Source organism: Taudactylus pleione, unplaced genomic scaffold, assembly GCF_031769625.1.
Source record: "Taudactylus pleione unplaced genomic scaffold, aTauple2 ptg000314l, whole genome shotgun sequence".
Taxonomy (NCBI): Eukaryota; Metazoa; Chordata; class Amphibia; order Anura; family Myobatrachidae; genus Taudactylus; species Taudactylus pleione.
This window is the reverse complement of record NW_028284715.1, coordinates 3,159,670-3,181,587: the sequence shown is the minus strand read 5'-3', so window position 1 is coordinate 3,181,587 and position 21,918 is coordinate 3,159,670. Positions and strand designations below refer to the sequence as shown.

The 21,918-nt window shown below is 46.9% G+C and overlaps 1 protein-coding gene across 2 annotated transcripts in view; it reads right to left on the bottom strand.

Annotated features, from left to right (window-relative positions):
- Window positions 1-21,918, bottom strand: part of CRHR2 (corticotropin releasing hormone receptor 2) — a 435,919-nt gene that overhangs the window by 51,531 nt on the left and 362,470 nt on the right. For both annotated transcript variants that reach the window (XM_088442584.1, XM_088442585.1), the window contains one exon: window positions 21,325-21,478. In XM_088442584.1, coding sequence (XP_088298710.1) covers window positions 21,325-21,478 — 154 coding nt within the window. The remainder of the gene's footprint in view (window positions 1-21,324; window positions 21,479-21,918) is intronic.

Genomic DNA, 21,918 nt, shown 5'->3' with positions numbered 1-21,918 from the left:
AACATGTTGGCATGCACCATCTTCAACCAGTTCTTGATTTTCTTTTGCAAAATTTTGTGTGTATATTTTGTGGTTTGTGAGCTAATGTATATTAAACAATTTTGTTTTAACATTTCATTTTGTTTGTCATGGAAAAACCACAAAAGCCTTGCACAAAAGGACAGTACCTTTGAAAATAATTTCCGAATGTTTTTTTTTTTTTGGGTTTGGTATTTTCGTTGGCATAGTTTGCCCAACCTTTTTTCTTCTTTATTTTCATATTTTGGGAGTTGCATTTGTAAATTTTTAACAATTAAATAACTACATAAGGGTATTCTAGCGAAACATTATGGAGTTAATGTCAATTTACCCAATTTTTGGACTGACAAAATATGTCTACAATTTCTGGTAAACCCCCCCCCCAAAAAAAAACCAAACACATTGATTGACCTTGTGAGCTAATGTTTGAATCAATAAATAAGTTTTTTGGAAAATAACAATTTTTATTAACAAAAACGAAAAAGAAAAACATTATGCCGCAAAAAAGAAATTAAATGGTCCATTGAGACAAGTAGCTGCACCAAATGGCCCCTCATGGCTAAAATATGGCCCAAAATGTGATGCTCCCGCCTCCTTGGGTCTGTTGAAAGAAAAATCTGTGTTTTAATAAAAAATTTAAATAAAAAAACAAACAAAAAAAACAGTATGATTTTCAACGAAAATTAGTTAACATACCATGCTAAAGTTTGAACACAAATATAGTGGTTACATGAACTTTCCTAAATTACCACTTGGCACTAAAAAACAACTTACAACAACATGAACATGAGAATAGTGGGTTGAACAATCACTTTGGCATCTGAAATAATCCTTACACAATTTGATTTTAGACCAAAAATTTAAAAAGCACAATGAAACTTGTATTTGGCTCTGGCATATGTGGATTTTTAATAAATTATTTTGTTATGAAAAATGCAGACAATCTGCAAAATTTAATAACACCAAAAACACAACTCATAAAAAAGAATACATTTTAATGTTAAAATTTGAGTCACAAAGTTTAAATAATTAGCACGAAACCAAAAAAAACAAAGGATGATTTAACCGAAAAAAAAATAAAAAAAAAATGGACTGGCCTTAGATTGTATTATGGGATACCACAGTGTATGCATATAGGGCACCTTTGCACACATTAATTGCCCACATGAAAAACAAAATACCTGCAGTTTCAGGGCCACGTTGGCCCAGATCCTCATCCTCAGATGAAGTGGGCCAGTGGACATCTGAATAAGGTGGGCTTATTTCCAGGGGGGATAAAGGGGAGGGAGTATAAACCAGAGTGGGTGCATCAGGGGAGGGTGTGGGAATGTGGATGGGTAGGACAGGGGAGGGAGGGGTTATTTGGATTTGGGGAGCAGGAGAGGGAGGGGAAATAGGGATGTCCAGGTCAGGGGAGGGTGGAGAAATTTGGGAGGAGTGGGCAGGGGAGGAGATGGTGGGAGTTGGGGAGAAGGGTCGTGCAGGCCTCCGACTCCGTCTCTGGATCCGCTCCTCACCTAAATGATGTATAGTTTGGAATATTATCAATTATGTATTCCAAAAAACAATTAAAATGTAAAACATTAACCCAAAAGTAAAAAAAAAACAAAAAAACCCACATTAACAAGGTCTCATTTAGGCAAAAAAAAACGCATACTGCACACATGCACACGCATTAATGCAAATTTACATTAGCAAAGACAAAAATTAAAACAATATTGTCATAGATATATAAACATTCAAATATCCACTTACGCCGATGGATCCTCATCCGAAGATGCGCAAGCAGGTGTGGGGACCGGCGCCGTAAATCTGACCACCGGCGCTCCGATTGTCCGATGGTCCTACGATATCCCATTGTCCGCAGCCTGCGCCGCACCTCGCGTACGCCCGACGCTTGACCATGTTGGTGACGGGGGGCGGCCTGTCCGTTATACGGTGATCCATAACATCTGTGAGCACCAGCAGCTCACGCCATGTAAAAGCACTGGCTCTCATGATGGCAATGGTTTTTTTTTAAGACAAATCAGTTTTATTTTATTTAATTTTGATTGGCTAATGTACTTTCATAAATAACATGAACAATTCTATTGGTTAATGTGTGAGTCATGTGAGCAACCCATAAAAATATATTGTGACTTAGGATTGGCTTGCTGCATTTTGATGCGTTTGCAACAATCCGGAAAAAAATAAATACAAATTTTCAATATTATAAACCTAAATAAAACCCCCCAAAAAACGCACAAACAGCATTTGGATTTAAAATAAACAAGTTTGCCGTTAAAAGCGGACGGAAACTACGGACCAAAATGAACACAAAACAAACAATAAAGTTTATTGACATTCAAAATAGAAACAAGATTGAAAACATTCGACCAACAATTAAGTAAATTAAGGTAATGATTGGCACCAATCGATTCACGGATGTTTGCTGAACGAGAAACAAGGCAATGGACAAATGACAGGCCTACTTCCGGTAGTACTTGTGCAAGCGAACACTTCAACAAAAAACGAGTAGAGCGCTCGCTATTTCGGACGCTTGTTAGCTAGAGGAGGGGTTGGGGAAATATGGGGTGGAAGACTCGCTACGAGTGACCACACGTGTGAGCGCTTGGTTTGACATTTGGACGGTCGTACCTACTGCGGGCAAACGGCTGATTACGTCCGGCTCTGAATCAGGCCCACAGTCATTAACTGAAACAGAACCAGCAGTGTAGGAGGCTTAAAACTGGGCGAGGAACAGCCAAACTCTGTTACAATTAGGGGTGAGCGGGTTCGGATTTCTGAAATCCGAACCCCCCCGAGCCCCCCCGATCCGAGTCCGATCCGAGTCAGGCTCGACTTTTCCCGCCTGACTCGGATCTGAAATCGAGGCAAAACGTCAACTTCCCGCCTTCCGAGTCTCGCGGGTTTTGGATCCTATATAAGGTACACACGTCGGCGCCATTTTCTCACTCGGCTGTGGACAGTGAAGAGGGAGGGTGGGAGTTAGGGCTGTGTAGTGTAGTGTAGTGTAGTGCTGCTGTTGTCCACTACTTCAAAGTCCATAGGGGCTGGCTGTGTTGTGCTGTGCTGCTGTTGTTAATAGGGGCTGTGTCCACTACTTCAAAGTCCATAGGGGCTGGCTGGACTGTGTTGTGCAGTCAGTTCTCCATAGGGGCTGTGTCCACTCCAAAGTCCTGTGCAGTGTCCCAGTCCTAAAGGAGTGCTGTAGTGTTGTCCAGGGGGTGCTCTGTCCATCAGGGGTGCTCCCCCCAAGTGCTAAAAAAATAATATATTTTCTGTGTTTGTGAATTGTGTGCGCAGTAGCCGCACGTGCATCAACAAAGTAGTGCCAAGCGTGCGCCTGTGTCATAAGTAAAGGGCCGGCTGGCTTGACCGTTAAGGGTGCTGTAACCCCCGAAAGTACACTCCAGTCCAAACCAAAAAAAATATTATTTTCTGTGTTTGTGAATTGTGTGCGCAGTAGTCGCACGTGCATCAACAAAGTAGTGCCAAGCGTGCGCCTGTGTCATAAGTAAAGGGCCGGCTGGCTTGACCGTTAAGGGTGCTGTAACCCCCGAAAGTACACTCCAGTCCAAACCAAAAAAAAAATTATTTTCTGTGTTTGTGAATTGTGTGCGCAGTAGCCGCACGTGCATCAACAAAGTAGTGCCAAGCGTGCGCCTGTGTCATAAGTAAAGGGCCGGCTGGCTTGACCGTTAAGGGTGCTGTAACCCCCGAAAGTACACTCCAGTCCAAACCAAAAAAAATATTATTTTCTGTGTTTGTGAATTGTGTGCGCAGTAGTCGCACGTGCATCAACAAAGTAGTGCCAAGCGTGCGCCTGTGTCATAAGTAAAGGGCCGGCTGGCTTGACCGTTAAAGGGTGCTGTAACCCCCAAGTACACTCCAGTCCAAACCAAAAAAAAAATTATTTTCTGTGTTTGTGAATTGTGTGCGCAGTAGCCGCACGTGCATCAACAAAGTAGTGCCAAGCGTGCGCCTGTGTCATAAGTAAAGGGCCGGCTGGCTTGACCGTTAAGGGTGCTGTAACCCCCGAAAGTACACTCCAGTCCAAACCAAAAAAAAAATTATTTTCTGTGTTTGTGAATTGTGTGCGCAGTAGCCGCACGTGCATCAACAAAGTAGTGCCAAGCGTGCGCCTGTGTCATAAGTAAAGGGCCGGCTGGCTTGACCGTTAAAGGGTGCTGTAACCCCCGAAAGTACACTCCAGTCCTAACCAAAAAAAAATTATTTTCTGTGTTTGTGAATTGTGTGCGCAGTAGCCGCACGTGCATCAACAAAGTAGTGCCAAGAGTGCGCCTGTGTCATAAGTAAAGGGCCGGCTGGCTTGACCGTTAAGGGTGCTGTAACCCCCGAAAGTACACTCCAGTCCAAACCAAAAAAAAAATTATTTTCTGTGTTTGTGAATTGTGTGCGCAGTAGCCGCACGTGCATCAACAAAGTAGTGCCAAGCGTGCGCCTGTGTCATAAGTAAAGGGCCGGCTGGCTTGACCGTTAAGGGTGCTGTAACCCCCGAAAGTACACTCCAGTCCAAACCAAAAAAAAATTATTTTCTGTGTTTGTGAATTGTGTGCGCAGTAGCCGCACGTGCATCAACAAAGTAGTGCCAAGCGTGCGCCTGTGTCATAAGTAAAGGGCCAGCTGGCTTGACCGTTAAGGGTGCTGTAACCCCCGAAAGTACACTCCAGTCCAAACCAAAAAAAATATTATTTTCTGTGTTTGTGAATTGTGTGCGCAGTAGTCGCACGTGCATCAACAAAGTAGTGCCAAGCGTGCGCCTGTGTCATAAGTAAAGGGCCGGCTGGCTTGACCGTTAAAGGGTGCTGTAACCCCCAAGTACACTCCAGTCCAAACCAAAAAAAAAATTATTTTCTGTGTTTGTGAATTGTGTGCGCAGTAGCCGCACGTGCATCAACAAAGTAGTGCCAAGCGTGCGCCTGTGTCATAAGTAAAGGGCCGGCTGGCTTGACCGTTAAGGGTGCTGTAACCCCCGAAAGTACACTCCAGTCCAAACCAAAAAAAAAATTATTTTCTGTGTTTGTGAATTGTGTGCGCAGTAGCCGCACGTGCATCAACAAAGTAGTGCCAAGCGTGCGCCTGTGTCATAAGTAAAGGGCCGGCTGGCTTGACCGTTAAAGGGTGCTGTAACCCCCGAAAGTACACTCCAGTCCTAACCAAAAAAAAATTATTTTCTGTGTTTGTGAATTGTGTGCGCAGTAGCCGCACGTGCATCAACAAAGTAGTGCCAAGAGTGCGCCTGTGTCATAAGTAAAGGGCCGGCTGGCTTGACCGTTAAGGGTGCTGTAACCCCCGAAAGTACACTCCAGTCCAAACCAAAAAAAAAATTATTTTCTGTGTTTGTGAATTGTGTGCGCAGTAGCCACACGTGCATCAACAAAGTAGTGCCAAGCGTGCGCCTGTGTCATAAGTAAAGGGCCGGCTGGCTTGACCGTTAAGGGTGCTGTAACCCCCGAAAGTACACTCCAGTCCAAACCAAAAAAAAATTATTTTCTGTGTTTGTGAATTGTGTGCGCAGTAGCCGCACGTGCATCAACAAAGTAGTGCCAAGCGTGCGCCTGTGTCATAAGTAAAGGGCCGGCTGGCTTGACCGTTAAGGGTGCTGTAACCCCCGAAAGTACACTCCAGTCCAAACCAAAAAAAAAATTATTTTCTGTGTTTGTGAATTGTGTGCGCAGTAGCCGCACGTGCATCAACAAAGTAGTGCCAAGCGTGCGCCTGTGTCATAAGTAAAGGGCCGGCTGGCTTGACCGTTAAAGGGTGCTGTAACCCCCGAAAGTACACTCCAGTCCTAACCAAAAAAAAATTATTTTCTGTGTTTGTGAATTGTGTGCGCAGTAGCCGCACGTGCATCAACAAAGTAGTGCCAAGCGTGCGCCTGTGTCATAAGTAAAGGGCCGGCTGGCTTGACCGTTAAGGGTGCTGTAACCCCCGAAAGTACACTCCAGTCCAAACCAAAAAAAAAATTATTTTCTGTGTTTGTGAATTGTGTGCGCAGTAGCCGCACGTGCATCAACAAAGTAGTGCCAAGCGTGCGCCTGTGTCATAAGTAAAGGGCCGGCTGGCTTGACCGTTAAGGGTGCTGTAACCCCCGAAAGTACACTCCAGTCCAAACCAAAAAAAAATTATTTTCTGTGTTTGTGAATTGTGTGCGCAGTAGCCGCACGTGCATCAACAAAGTAGTGCCAAGCGTGCGCCTGTGTCATAAGTAAAGGGCCAGCTGGCTTGACCGTTAAGGGTGCTGTAACCCCCGAAAGTACACTCCAGTCCAAACCAAAAAAAATATTATTTTCTGTGTTTGTGAATTGTGTGCGCAGTAGTCGCACGTGCATCAACAAAGTAGTGCCAAGCGTGCGCCTGTGTCATAAGTAAAGGGCCGGCTGGCTTGACCGTTAAAGGGTGCTGTAACCCCCAAGTACACTCCAGTCCAAACCAAAAAAAAAATTATTTTCTGTGTTTGTGAATTGTGTGCGCAGTAGCCGCACGTGCATCAACAAAGTAGTGCCAAGCGTGCGCCTGTGTCATAAGTAAAGGGCCGGCTGGCTTGACCGTTAAGGGTGCTGTAACCCCCGAAAGTACACTCCAGTCCAAACCAAAAAAAAAATTATTTTCTGTGTTTGTGAATTGTGTGCGCAGTAGCCGCACGTGCATCAACAAAGTAGTGCCAAGCGTGCGCCTGTGTCATAAGTAAAGGGCCGGCTGGCTTGACCGTTAAAGGGTGCTGTAACCCCCGAAAGTACACTCCAGTCCTAACCAAAAAAAAATTATTTTCTGTGTTTGTGAATTGTGTGCGCAGTAGCCGCACGTGCATCAACAAAGTAGTGCCAAGAGTGCGCCTGTGTCATAAGTAAAGGGCCGGCTGGCTTGACCGTTAAGGGTGCTGTAACCCCCGAAAGTACACTCCAGTCCAAACCAAAAAAAAAATTATTTTCTGTGTTTGTGAATTGTGTGCGCAGTAGCCACACGTGCATCAACAAAGTAGTGCCAAGCGTGCGCCTGTGTCATAAGTAAAGGGCCGGCTGGCTTGACCGTTAAGGGTGCTGTAACCCCCGAAAGTACACTCCAGTCCAAACCAAAAAAAAATTATTTTCTGTGTTTGTGAATTGTGTGCGCAGTAGCCGCACGTGCATCAACAAAGTAGTGCCAAGCGTGCGCCTGTGTCATAAGTAAAGGGCCGGCTGGCTTGACCGTTAAGGGTGCTGTAACCCCCGAAAGTACACTCCAGTCCAAACCAAAAAAAAAATTATTTTCTGTGTTTGTGAATTGTGTGCGCAGTAGCCGCACGTGCATCAACAAAGTAGTGCCAAGCGTGCGCCTGTGTCATAAGTAAAGGGCCGGCTGGCTTGACCGTTAAAGGGTGCTGTAACCCCCGAAAGTACACTCCAGTCCTAACCAAAAAAAAATTATTTTCTGTGTTTGTGAATTGTGTGCGCAGTAGCCGCACGTGCATCAACAAAGTAGTGCCAAGCGTGCGCCTGTGTCATAAGTAAAGGGCCGGCTGGCTTGACCGTTAAGGGTGCTGTAACCCCCGAAAGTACACTCCAGTCCAAACCAAAAAAAAATTATTTTCTGTGTTTGTGAATTGTGTGCGCAGTAGCCGCACGTGCATCAACAAAGTAGTGCCAAGCGTGCGCCTGTGTCATAAGTAAAGGGCCGGCTGGCTTGACCGTTAAGGGTGCTGTAACCCCCGAAAGTACACTCCAGTCCAAACCAAAAAAAATATTATTTTCTGTGTTTGTGAATTGTGTGCGCAGTAGTCGCACGTGCATCAACAAAGTAGTGCCAAGCGTGCGCCTGTGTCATAAGTAAAGGGCCGGCTGGCTTGACCGTTAAAGGGTGCTGTAACCCCCAAGTACACTCCAGTCCAAACCAAAAAAAAAATTATTTTCTGTGTTTGTGAATTGTGTGCGCAGTAGCCGCACGTGCATCAACAAAGTAGTGCCAAGCGTGCGCCTGTGTCATAAGTAAAGGGCCGGCTGGCTTGACCGTTAAGGGTGCTGTAACCCCCGAAAGTACACTCCAGTCCAAACCAAAAAAAAAATTATTTTCTGTGTTTGTGAATTGTGTGCGCAGTAGCCGCACGTGCATCAACAAAGTAGTGCCAAGCGTGCGCCTGTGTCATAAGTAAAGGGCCGGCTGGCTTGACCGTTAAAGGGTGCTGTAACCCCCGAAAGTACACTCCAGTCCTAACCAAAAAAAAATTATTTTCTGTGTTTGTGAATTGTGTGCGCAGTAGCCGCACGTGCATCAACAAAGTAGTGCCAAGAGTGCGCCTGTGTCATAAGTAAAGGGCCGGCTGGCTTGACCGTTAAGGGTGCTGTAACCCCCGAAAGTACACTCCAGTCCAAACCAAAAAAAAAATTATTTTCTGTGTTTGTGAATTGTGTGCGCAGTAGCCACACGTGCATCAACAAAGTAGTGCCAAGCGTGCGCCTGTGTCATAAGTAAAGGGCCGGCTGGCTTGACCGTTAAGGGTGCTGTAACCCCCGAAAGTACACTCCAGTCCAAACCAAAAAAAAATTATTTTCTGTGTTTGTGAATTGTGTGCGCAGTAGCCGCACGTGCATCAACAAAGTAGTGCCAAGCGTGCGCCTGTGTCATAAGTAAAGGGCCGGCTGGCTTGACCGTTAAGGGTGCTGTAACCCCCGAAAGTACACTCCAGTCCAAACCAAAAAAAATATTATTTTCTGTGTTTGTGAATTGTGTGCGCAGTAGTCGCACGTGCATCAACAAAGTAGTGCCAAGCGTGCGCCTGTGTCATAAGTAAAGGGCCGGCTGGCTTGACCGTTAAAGGGTGCTGTAACCCCCAAGTACACTCCAGTCCAAACCAAAAAAAAAATTATTTTCTGTGTTTGTGAATTGTGTGCGCAGTAGCCGCACGTGCATCAACAAAGTAGTGCCAAGCGTGCGCCTGTGTCATAAGTAAAGGGCCGGCTGGCTTGACCGTTAAGGGTGCTGTAACCCCCGAAAGTACACTCCAGTCCAAACCAAAAAAAAAATTATTTTCTGTGTTTGTGAATTGTGTGCGCAGTAGCCGCACGTGCATCAACAAAGTAGTGCCAAGCGTGCGCCTGTGTCATAAGTAAAGGGCCGGCTGGCTTGACCGTTAAAGGGTGCTGTAACCCCCGAAAGTACACTCCAGTCCTAACCAAAAAAAAATTATTTTCTGTGTTTGTGAATTGTGTGCGCAGTAGCCGCACGTGCATCAACAAAGTAGTGCCAAGAGTGCGCCTGTGTCATAAGTAAAGGGCCGGCTGGCTTGACCGTTAAGGGTGCTGTAACCCCCGAAAGTACACTCCAGTCCAAACCAAAAAAAAAATTATTTTCTGTGTTTGTGAATTGTGTGCGCAGTAGCCGCACGTGCATCAACAAAGTAGTGCCAAGCGTGCGCCTGTGTCATAAGTAAAGGGCCGGCTGGCTTGACCGTTAAGGGTGCTGTAACCCCCGAAAGTACACTCCAGTCCAAACCAAAAAAAAAATTATTTTCTGTGTTTGTGAATTGTGTGCGCAGTAGCCGCACGTGCATCAACAAAGTAGTGCCAAGCGTGCGCCTGTGTCATAAGTAAAGGGCCGGCTGGCTTGACCGTTAAAGGGTGCTGTAACCCCCGAAAGTACACTCCAGTCCTAACCAAAAAAAAATTATTTTCTGTGTTTGTGAATTGTGTGCGCAGTAGCCGCACGTGCATCAACAAAGTAGTGCCAAGAGTGCGCCTGTGTCATAAGTAAAGGGCCGGCTGGCTTGACCGTTAAGGGTGCTGTAACCCCCGAAAGTACACTCCAGTCCAAACCAAAAAAAAAATTATTTTCTGTGTTTGTGAATTGTGTGCGCAGTAGCCACACGTGCATCAACAAAGTAGTGCCAAGCGTGCGCCTGTGTCATAAGTAAAGGGCCGGCTGGCTTGACCGTTAAGGGTGCTGTAACCCCCGAAAGTACACTCCAGTCCAAACCAAAAAAAAATTATTTTCTGTGTTTGTGAATTGTGTGCGCAGTAGCCGCACGTGCATCAACAAAGTAGTGCCAAGCGTGCGCCTGTGTCATAAGTAAAGGGCCGGCTGGCTTGACCGTTAAGGGTGCTGTAACCCCCGAAAGTACACTCCAGTCCAAACCAAAAAAAATATTATTTTCTGTGTTTGTGAATTGTGTGCGCAGTAGTCGCACGTGCATCAACAAAGTAGTGCCAAGCGTGCGCCTGTGTCATAAGTAAAGGGCCGGCTGGCTTGACCGTTAAAGGGTGCTGTAACCCCCAAGTACACTCCAGTCCAAACCAAAAAAAAAATTATTTTCTGTGTTTGTGAATTGTGTGCGCAGTAGCCGCACGTGCATCAACAAAGTAGTGCCAAGCGTGCGCCTGTGTCATAAGTAAAGGGCCGGCTGGCTTGACCGTTAAAGGGTGCTGTAACCCCCGAAAGTACACTCCAGGCCAAACCAAAAAAAAATTATTTTCTGTGTTTGTGAATTGTGTGCGCAGTAGCCGCACGTGCATCAACAAAGTAGTGCCAAGAGTGCGCCTGTGTCATAAGTAAAGGGCCGGCTGGCTTGACCGTTAAAGGGTGCTGTAACCCACAAAGTACACTCCAGTCCAAACCAAAAAAAAAATTATTTTCTGTGTTTAGCCGCACGTATATATCAAATCGATATAACATAAATGGAGGACCAAACTTTCTCCGATAAAAATAAAATAGAGAAAGATCAAGAACCACTTCCTCCTAGTGCTGAAGCTGCTGCCACTAGTCATGACATAGACGATAACATGCCATCAACGTCGTCTGCCAAGGCCGATGCCCAATGTCATAGTAGAGGGCACATACAATCCCAAATGGCAAAGTTCAGGAAAATGACCTTGAAAAAGACATTTAAATCAGCTGAAGAGAAACGTAAACTTGCCAATATGCCATTTACGACACGGAGTGGCAAGGAACGGCTAAGGTCGATCCCTAGTATGTTCATGACTAGTGGTTCAGCTTCACATGACGATGGAAGCCCTCCTCCCACTAAAAAAATCAAAAGAGTTAAGCTGGCAAAAGCACAGCGAAGAACTGTGCTTTCTAAGAAGATATCACAAATCCCCAAGGAGAGTCCAAGTGTGGTGGTGGTTGCGATGCCTGACCTTCCCAGCACTGGACGGGAAGAGGTGGCTCTTTCCACCATTTGCATGCCCCCTGCAAGTGCTGAAAGGAGCACCCACAGTCCACTTGCTGATATGCAAATTGAAGATGTCACTGTTGAAGTACAACAGGATGAGGATACTGGTGTAGCTGGCGCTGAGGAGGAAGTTGGCGAGGAGGATTCTGATGGTGATGTGGTTTGTTTAAATCAGGCTCCGGGGGAGACAGTTGTTGTCCGTGGGATGAAAAAGCCCATCACGGTCATGCCTGGGCAGAAGACCAAACATTCCACCTCTTTGGTCTGGCAATATTTCTATCCAAATCCGGACAACAACTGTCTTGCCATATGTACCATATGTAAAGGTGAAATAAGTAGGGGTAGGGACGTCAACCACCTAGGAACATCCTCCCTTATACGGCACCTGCAGCGCGTTCATAAAAAGTTACTGTCAAGTTCAGAAACTTTGGCTAAGACCGTAAGCAGTCCAGGGACACCTAAATCCCGTTGTCCTGTTGTATCCAAGCGCCTGCAAACCACACCGTCAACTCCCTCCTCGTCAATTTCCTCCTTAGTCAGGATCGGAAGTAGTCCTGCAGGCCATGTCACTGGCATGACTGACTCTCCTATCCGGGATTCCTCTGGAGGATCCTGCATTGCTACGCCTACTGCTGCCGCTGCTGCTGTTGCTGCTGCTGGGAGTCGTTCATCATCCCAGAGAGGAAGTAGGAACACCACTACTTTTACTAAACAATTGACCCTCCAACAGTCCTTAGCGAGGAGGATGAAGTACGACAGCAGTCATCCTGAAGTAAAACGTATAACTGAGGCCTTGACTGCTATGTTGGTGTTAGACGTGCGTCCGGTATCCGCCATTAGTGCAGTGGGATTTAGACAATTGATGGAGGTAGTGTGTCCCCGGTTCCAAATACCGTCTAGATTCCACTTCACTAGGCAGGCGATACCGAGACTGTACAGAAACGTCAGAAAAAGTGTCCTCAGTGTCCTGAAAAATGCCGTTGTACACAATGTCCACTTAACCACGGACATGTGGACAAGTGGAACAGGGCAGACTAAGGACTATATGACTGTGACAGCCCACTGGGTAGATGTATCACCTTACGCAGCAACAGCAGCAGCGTCACCAGTAGCAGCATCTCAGAAACGCCAGCTCGTTACAAGGCAGGCTACGCTGTGTATCACCGGTTTCAGTAAGAGGCACACCGCCGACAACCTCTTAGAGAAACTGAGGGAAATCATCGCCCAGTGGCTTACCCCACTTAGACTCTCCTGGGGATTTGTGATATCTGACAACGCCACCAATATTGTGCGGGCATTACATCTGGGCAAATTCCAGCACGTCCCATGTTTTGCTCACACAATAAACTTGGTGGTGCAGAATTTTCTGAAAAGCGACAGGGGCGTGCAGGAGACGCTTTGGGTGGCCCGAAAAATTTCTGGCCACTTTCGCCATTCAGCGACTGCGTGCCGAAGACTGGAGCGCCAGCAAACACTCTTGAACCTGCCCCGCCATCACCTGAAGCAAGAGGTTGTGACACGGTGGAACTCAACCCTCTATATGCTTCAGAGGATGGAGGAGCAGCAAAAGGCCATACAAGCCTATACATCCACCTATGACATAGGCAAAGGAGGGGGTATGCACCTGACTCAAGCGCAGTGGAGAATGATTTCCGTGTTGTGCAAGGTTCTCCAGCCCTTCGAACTTGCCACACGTGAAGTCAGTTCAGACACTGCCAGCTTGAGTCAGGTCATTCCCCTCATCAGGCTTTTGCAGAAGCAGCTGGAGAAAGTGAAGGAGGAGCTAAGACGGAGCGATTCCGCTCGGCATGTGGGACTTGTGGATGAAGCCCTTCATTCGCTTTGCCAGGATTCCAGGGTGGTCAATCTGTTGAAATCAGACCACTACATTTTGGCCACCGTGCTCGATCCTAGGTTTAAAGCCTATGTGGTGTCTCTCTTTCCGGCCGACACAAGCCTGCAGAGGTGCAAAGACCTGCTGGTGAACACACTGTCAGCTGAAGCGGAACGTGACACGTCAACAGCTCCTTCTTCATTTTCTCCTGCAACTGGGGCTGCCAGGAAAAAACTTAGGTATCCTAAGCAACCCGCTGGCGGTGATGCAGGACAGGCAGGACCAAGTTTGGACATCTGGTCCGGACTGAAGGACCTGGCAACAATTTCTGACATGTCTACTGTCACTGCATATGATACTGTCACCATTGACAGAATGGTGGAGGATTACATCGGTGACAGCATCCAAGTAGGCATGGCAGACAGTCCATACCTGTACTGGCAGGAAAAAGAGGCAATTTGGAGGCCCCTGTACAAACTGGCTCTATTTTACCTGAGTTGCCCCCCCTCCAGTGTGTACTCCGAAAGAGTGTTTAGTGCAGCCGGGAACCTTGTCAGCGAAAGGCGTAGGAGGTTGCTTCCACAGAATGTGGAGAAGATGATGTTCATCAAAATGAATTATCAGCTCTTCCAGGGAGACCAGCCTCCAGAAGGTACAGAGGGACCTGTGGTGGTGGATTCAAGTGGGGACGAGTTAATACTTTGTGAGGATGAGGATGTACACACTGAAGAGGGTGAGGAATCGGTGGATGAGGAGGATGAGGATGACATCTTGCCTCCATAGAGCCAGTTTGTGCAGGGACACATTAATTGCCAGCTTGTTTTGTGGGGGCCCAAACGAACCAATCATTTCAGCCACAGTTGTGTGGCAGACCCTGGCGCTGAAATGATTGGTTTGTTAAAGTGTGCATGTCCTGTTTATACAACATAAGGGTGGGTGGGAGGGCCCAAGGACAATTCCATCTTGCACCTCTTTTTTTTCTTTGCATTATGTACAGTTTGGGGCCTAGTTTTTCAAACTGCCATCCTGTCTGCCACTGCAGTTTCACGCCTAGATGGGTCACGTGTTTGTGCCGCCCACTCGTGTCGCTTAGCATAGTCATCCAGCTACCTCGGTGCAACGTTTTGGACATAAAAACACTATTGTGAGGTGTGAGGTGTTCAGAATAGACTGGAAATGAGTGGAAATTAAGGTTATTGAGGTTAATAATAGCATAGGAGCAGAAAAACCTACAAATTCTGTGATTTTAGCTGTTTTTATGCTTTTTTAAAAAAAAATACAGATCCAAAACACAAAACCCAGAACCCAAAACACGGAAGGGTGGTTTTGGCAAAACCAATCCAGATCCAAAACACGAAGAAAGATCCAGATCCAAAACCAAAACACAAAACACGAAAAGTGGCCGGTGCACACCCCTAGTTACAATGGTGAGGTTGTGGAAGACCGTTTCATGTCACAGGTCATACACCATGGCAAGACTGAGCACAGCAACAAAACACAAGGTAAGTATACTGCATCAGCAAGGTCTCACCCAGGCAAAGATTTCAAAGCAGTCTGGGGTTTTAAGATGTGCTGTTCAAGCTCTTTTGAAGAAGAACAAAGAAACGGGCCGTAGATGCAGTGGTCGGCCAAGAAAACTTATAACCCTTTCACACTGCCATCAAGTAACCCGGGTTATTGCACATGAGTGCGCAGCAACACAGGTTGCTGTGCAGTGTGAAAGGGGCCAGTTGAAATAACCCAGTTCGAGCGACCCGGCACTTCAACTCAGGTAGGGAGCAGGGATGAACATGAGTTCAACCCGGTTTGCGGAACGGTGTGTATGGGTAACCCGGGTCGAGGCGACCTGGGTCCCGTTTACTGCATAGGGAGAGCCGGTGCTTGGAGATGTTCTCATCTCCAAGCGCAAGCTCAGCAGCGATGACGTTGACGAATGCCGGATCGGGCAGCCACTCTGAAAGGGTTCTCAGACAGGTCGCACCCGGGATCGACACGTGTACAAATCCCGGGTGCGACCCGCCATTAGCGATGTTAAAGGGGTATTCGTGCATCAGATGGAAGACACATCATGCTTTCTTCCCTTCAAAATGGGAAGATGTCCAGCAGTGCTGTCAGCTCAGAACTGGCAGAAACCATTGGGACCCAGGTATAGATGTGTCCACATACATCTATCCTCGGTGCTCAACAAGTCGCAACACACATAACCGAAGCACTGTGTGACTCGGTAGTGCTGAGTATCTTTTTGTGCGACTTCTTACCTTCAAATGCATCTTATTCACATAACAATGTGAGTAGTTAGCACAAGCAGCTTCTGATTAAAATGATATGCAGCATGCCTATGTTCTGTGTGCATCTGCGAATAAGCCATATTTGAAGGTAAAAAGTCTCACGAAAAGATGCTCGGCGCTACCGAGTCACACCACGGCATGGCGCGACTATAAGGGCTGTTTAGTGCACAAGGAGGCTAGATGTATGTGGACACATCTGTACATTCATCTACTGTTTGGTGAAGTCTGGCCAGAAGTGGTCTTCATGGAAGAATTGCGGGCAAAAAGCAATACCATCGACGTGGGACCTGGCAGCAGGTGCTCTGGACTGATGGGTCCAAATTTTTAATATTTGGCTGTAACAGAAGGCAGTTTCTTCACTGAAGGGCTGAAGAGTGGTACAATAATGAGTGTCTGCAGTTAACAGTGAAGCATGGTGGAGGTTCGTTGCAAGTTTGGGTCTGCATTTCAGCAAATTAAGTTGGGGATTTAGGCCCTGATTAGGAGCCTGACGCTCTGACAGAGCGCTCGCTCTGAATCAGGGCCGTCCTTCTTAATTTTTGACCACCCACAGCTATAGCGAGCGGCCAGGAAGATGGTCGCGATGGTTAAGACCATCGCGACCATCGGGCTTGCGACGAGACCCTTGTGGTAGGGTCTTGTTGCCGCAAGCCCTGGAGTGCTTGAGAGCACTCCCACTGACATCACTTGTGATGTCAGTGGGGCCTCCGTCTGGGCAGCCACGTCCCCGGCACGCAGACCAAAGGGGGCGTGCTGTCACTCACCATCGACAGCACGCCCCTTTTGGTACGAGACCCAAAGCGACGGCTTGCCCGTCGCTATCTGGGTCTCGCGCATGCGCACGACGGAGCCGGCTCCGTCGTGCGCATGCACACTGGGCCAACATCGACCCGCTTGCGAGCGCTCAGCGCTCGCGAGCGGGTCTGAATCAGGCCCTTAGTCAGGATGTCTGATTGGCTCCAAATTTAGTCATGACCATCGCCAGGCCGCTCGCAAAAGCTGTGGGTGGTCACCCACACCTATGCAATCGGCCTGGAGGCGGATTTTTAAAAAAAATTCAGAACTAGTGCTCGCAAATATCGAGCGCCTCTGAATCAGGCCCTAAGTTACTTCAGTGGATTGATTCGTCACGTTTCACCAGTCATGCAGGGCTGAAGAAAACTCTGGAGCTAATTCTCAGGAATTATTGGTGGGCGACAATACGTTGTGATGTCAAAGACTTTGTGGCAGCTTGTACTACCTGTACTACCTTGGTCCCATATATACATAGACTTTGTCACTGATTTACCATCTTGCCAAGGGTTCAATACCATCTGGGTGGTGGTGAATAGATTTTCCAGGGGTGCTCATTTAGACCCATTAAAAATTGTACATTCTGCTCTGAAACTGCACATTGTTTCGGACCGCGGTGTCCAAATTATGTCAACATTTTGGAAGTCACTGTGTAAATGCTTTGGAGTTAATTTGAGTTTCCCATCAGCCTAGCATCCTCAAAGCAATGGTCAGTCAAGTTTGGGTATCTTTTTTTTTTACCATGGGCTGAATTTGCATGCCATAATCTGTTCCATGAGGCATCGGGTTACTCTCCCATCTTCTTTCAATATGGTCTGTATCCTGTGTTACCGGCCGGCTGGTCACTTTCACTTTCAGTGGTCCAGGGTACAGTGAACCGTTTCCTTAAAATTTGGAGAGACTTAAAGAGGAATTTGTGCAAAGCCTCCTCTAAGTGCAAATTGTTTGTGGACAGGAAGAGGAAAAAGGGTCCTTTACTGAATACTGGGGACAGAGTCTGGTTGTCAACCAAACATCTATGAATGAAGGTGCCTGCAATGAAGTTTGCTCCCAGGTTCATTGGGTCTTTTCAGATCCTCCAAGTGATCATCCCGGTGGCTTATTGACTGAGGCTGCCAGGCACGCTTAAAATACCAAATGTTTTTCATATCTCCCTCTTGAAACTGCTGGGTCTTAATCAGTTTTCGACACCCCTGTAATTTCTTCTTTGGCTACTCCAGTGGACCATCAAGAGGAAAATGAGGTGAAGCAAATTTTGGACCCCAGAATCTCTCACGGTACGGTTCAATTCCTGGTGGATTGGAAGGGATATGGTCCCAAAGAACGCTGTTAGGTCAAGGCTTTGGATTCCATCAGAAGTCCCTGGCAAGCCATTTGTGGGGTGTTCGGTGCCCACCTCTAGGGGAGGGGGTAATGTCACAGCATGCTGGAGACCTGCATGCACTTACCGTGTCCGGCGGTGCTGGTCAGTGACTGTGCAGCAGGCACGGAGTCACCGGTGCCCATTGCTGTGTGATCTTCTTACCCATGGCGGCATGGTGCCATAGACTGGCAATGGGCATGGGCAGAAAATGCACTAACAGGGTATCCGGTCAGAATGTCGACATGGACGTTAGGTTGACATGTAAAATAGTGACATGGTGAAAATGTCGATATGTTGACCGTACATTTTAGTGTTATTTTTAGGTCTTGGGTTAGGTTAAAATTTCTCCTTCAAATTTAAGCGAGTCACGTCCAGCGAATAAAGTGAAATGGTACAGGTAAGGTAACCAGCAAACTGCTAGGTTACAAGTTCAGCAAAAACTGTTAAGTAATGAGCTAATTGTTGGAAATATGTGTTTACTGGTGTGGTGGTATGACAGAGCTATGTACACAGCAGACAATACCTTACACCTACAGACAGCCCGGTTGCTTAACCATTTGGACATTCAAAGTGCCCCATCTCCCCCCTCTCCCCCTGGAAGCTAGATGCCCTATACTACAGAATGTGCTAAGGAGTCTAGAGATGGTGGGTACTTTAGCCCAGAACTACGCAAGCCAGGATTCAATAAACTCAGGGGAACCCTGATTTGATGTGGTGAATTGTTATTTTCCTACACATTTTAGGTCTAATTCAGAATCTAAATTTAGGAGCAAAATAAGATCAAATTTGCACATTGACAAAAACCATGTTGTCACTTGAAAATATCAGTCTGTTTGACTATAGGAGAAAAGCATTTTTTTTTAAATGACAAGTATATGAAAGTGAGCCAAAGTCCCCAACTTCCTGCATTTATAAACTCACTGTTGTCAGATGATGGATGTAACCATAAGTTCTTTCAAACCATATTTTCTCAAAAAATAAAGACACAGACCAAGTTAATGGCGTTCAAAAATAATGGGTCAGCTTTATTTACTTACAATAATGAGTATGGTGGCAGAGGAAAGAACGGCAAACCACCGGTGCCAGCTTGACTTAGGCAAAAGATGTGCACAACTTACCAGGGCCAACTATCCCAATTAATGGTAAGTGAGATATAAAATACTTGCAAGGGCCAACTCTCCCTTTCTAGCAAGTGATGCGGTATCCAACACCCATACCAATGCACCATTTTGGCCCACCCGGATGAGAGGTGCCGCTGATCCCAGTAGGGTGAAATCAGCCTAACCCGTGCATGAAGGGGTGCGCACTGCTCCTATTGCAGCAATATGGACGCTTGACAGATTGCCTAACTTTCCCTGCCATGAAATAAAGCCGACACAAGACACAATAGGGAAGGGAGGGCGGGAGATCAGAATCAAAGAGGCAGAATATCCTACAGACATTACCCATAGGCCCAGTAACCACTCCCCCTTAACAACAATCAACCTATCCCTGTGACAATCCTAAATGACCACTCCTTTCACTTTATTAACCCCATCCATCCCTGTGCCCTCTGTTCTATGCAAACCTCGGTTATTTCAATTACAGCCTCCTTACTTTTATAGCACTCAATTAAACAATTTCATAATCATACTTGCCGACAATCAGCTCCAGCCTTCCGGGAGGGAGCTGATTGTCGGCTAATAGCGGGGGGCGGGGCCGGCCATTGGGGCGGAGCCGGGGCGGCCATTTTGTGTCACACTGGGGGCGGAGCAGGGGGCAGGGCCGCATGATCGCGTCATCGTGACTCCGCCCCCTCTTCACAATGCCGTGATTTTAGGCATTGTAAAGCAGGGGGCGGGGCCACGATGACGCGATTCTGCGCGAATCGCGTCACCGGGCCCCCCGCTGCGGGTATTTCTGTTTTTTTCAGGGGGGAGATGGGGAGGGTGTGAGACTTCCGGGAGGCTTGCCTGCCTTTCAGGAGGCCGGTAGCGGCACCCGAAAATCGGGAGGCTCCCGGCCAAGTCGGGAGGGTAGGCAAGCCTGTTCATAATATGACAACTTGTGTCAGGATAAATGTATTTAAGACATGTGTTTAGCCCTAAAGGTGCCAGCTGAGCCCAATATAGAAGAAATGACTTTGGATCCTGTCCATTTCTGGAAGTTGAGCTTGATTCTGATATGATGGATCAGGTCTGATGCATACAGATACTGTATTGCACTTTAAGTACCTTTGTGAAAACTCAGCTCCCATCGGCTCCCAAACATTTCAGCCTGATTCAGAGATGGACGGAATAGCAGAGCCGCACACACACAGCTCTGCAATTCCATCCATCTCAAATGCTATACCGTCCATCTAAAATGTTAATGCAGCAAGTGGTGTCTGTATAAAACAGACAGACATGTAGTTGTGCCCATTATGCAGTTCCCCCTGTAGTTGTGCCCATTATGCAATGACCCCTGTAGTTGTGCCCATAATGCAATGCCCCCTGTATTTAAGCCTCTTATGCTATTCCCCTGAAGTTGTGCCCATTATGCAATGCCCCTGTAGTTGTGCCCATTATGCCCCCTGTATTAGAGCTCTGTATACAGTGCCCCTAATAGTGCCCCTTATGCAGTGCCCCCAGTAGTGCCTCTTATGTTTTTCCCCCAGTAATGCCCCTTATATTGTGCCCCCAGTACTGGTGCCCACTCCCAATGTAGAACAGGCCCCACTCCCCTGTGCAGTGCTTAACTCTCTTCACACTGGGCACCGCTCCACGCCGTCAGTGCTCCCACTTTCACTCCCGCTTACTGGCTCTAACTAGATCCAGCAGGCGCGCAGGGTCCTCACATCACCCGCACACTGCATACAGTGGGATCGTTGTCCTCTGAAGCGATCAGAGACTTATTTAGACTCTGATCGCTTCAGAGACCAGCGTTCCCATTTGCTGCCACAAGTTGGTCACAGTCTACCGGCGGGAGCTCTGCGAGCCACCGGTAGGTTGCAATCGACGTCTAGGCCGGCCCTTATCTAGTGTGTACCCGCTATGTCGCTGATGATGCACGGTTCCGCACATCGTCAGCAACATCCTCCGTTGGCCCTACATGCACTTGCCAATGCCGGCTCCCCCGCTGGGTTCCGTCGCCAGCGATGTTAGGCTGGGTACACATCGTTAACTGTGTACCCAGCTTAAGACTCCTCTGGTCTATCGCTTACTGGTTCCTATCAGTCCCAGGCTCAAACCTGGCATCCCATTAGATGGTAAACCTGATCAGTGTCCTCTTACCGCAAGGCTGGTACCACAGACCAAACTCTCACTATCACCAAATTTATTACGTCTGTCTCTTTAAAGAAAGCACACAGCAATGCTCCACTTACTATAATTTCTCTGTATTGGTTAAAATGAGGAACGATCCCAGTCACCTCTGGCCCATAATTACAAGTGAAAAAGAAATCAGTATGTAAATTCTTGCAGTTACAGATTCAGAGCCAAAACTAAAAACCTTGACAATAACTGAACACTGCCGGTTTAGACAGATCACTAATGGAAACCATTTTAGCACATGTAAAACAACAGTCTGCTCAGTGCGAATACAATTATAAATAAACATTACTGCAAAACACTGAGAAATTATAGCAGCAGGACAGAGAAATGAAAGAGAAAAAAAAAATGTTTTTCCTAAAAAAATTTTTTTTTCCGAAAATTAAACTTAGTCCCTGAACTTTGATAAACTGCTCCTACGTTTTAGAACCGGAAAACCTGGTCACCCTGTAATATGATTTTGTCTCAGGTCATTAAAAGCCCTTTTGGTTCCCTGATACATTTTTCAAAAATCACATTGAACATAAAACGGGTTCCCCATAATTTCACTTTAAAGTAGCATAGAGCGGACTTACACCATCCTATGAAGAGGAAGACCCATTTCCTCAGCTTGTCGGTGGAGTAGGTCATCACTATGGCCGTATGGAGGTAACAGCCTTCTACGAACATCCAGAAAAAGTTGGTCACCACAAAATAATTGTAAATAGTTATGATGCATCTGCACCAGACCTGGAAAAGAAGACACTCAAAGATATTGTTTTAGCACTACAAAGACGTCGGTAACAAAGCAGCATACTTCTGAGAGATTATACAGCCTATATTTTTTTAAACTGTAACACTGAGAGGTCCATTCATTAATGATCACTGTTAGCGCCCATTATCTCATTGCAGGACGCGATCATTGCGCCCGAATGTACTAAAAGGACACCCCCAGGGACAGGGGCTCTGAAGTGCTGGGAATGAAGTGACTGCGTTAGCGGTCTCTACACTCCTGTGCCAGGGTCTGCAGACTACACATGCATGGCGGTCATTGCTGGGGAGGGCTCCTCTGGAGCGCTCTCCCGGCTAGTTATGCTATATGTAGGCCATAGGCACCTTCATGTTGCCTATTTTTAGGCGCACTCCAATCCATGTTGTACAGAGATTCAAACGAACAAAAAAGCCAGGTA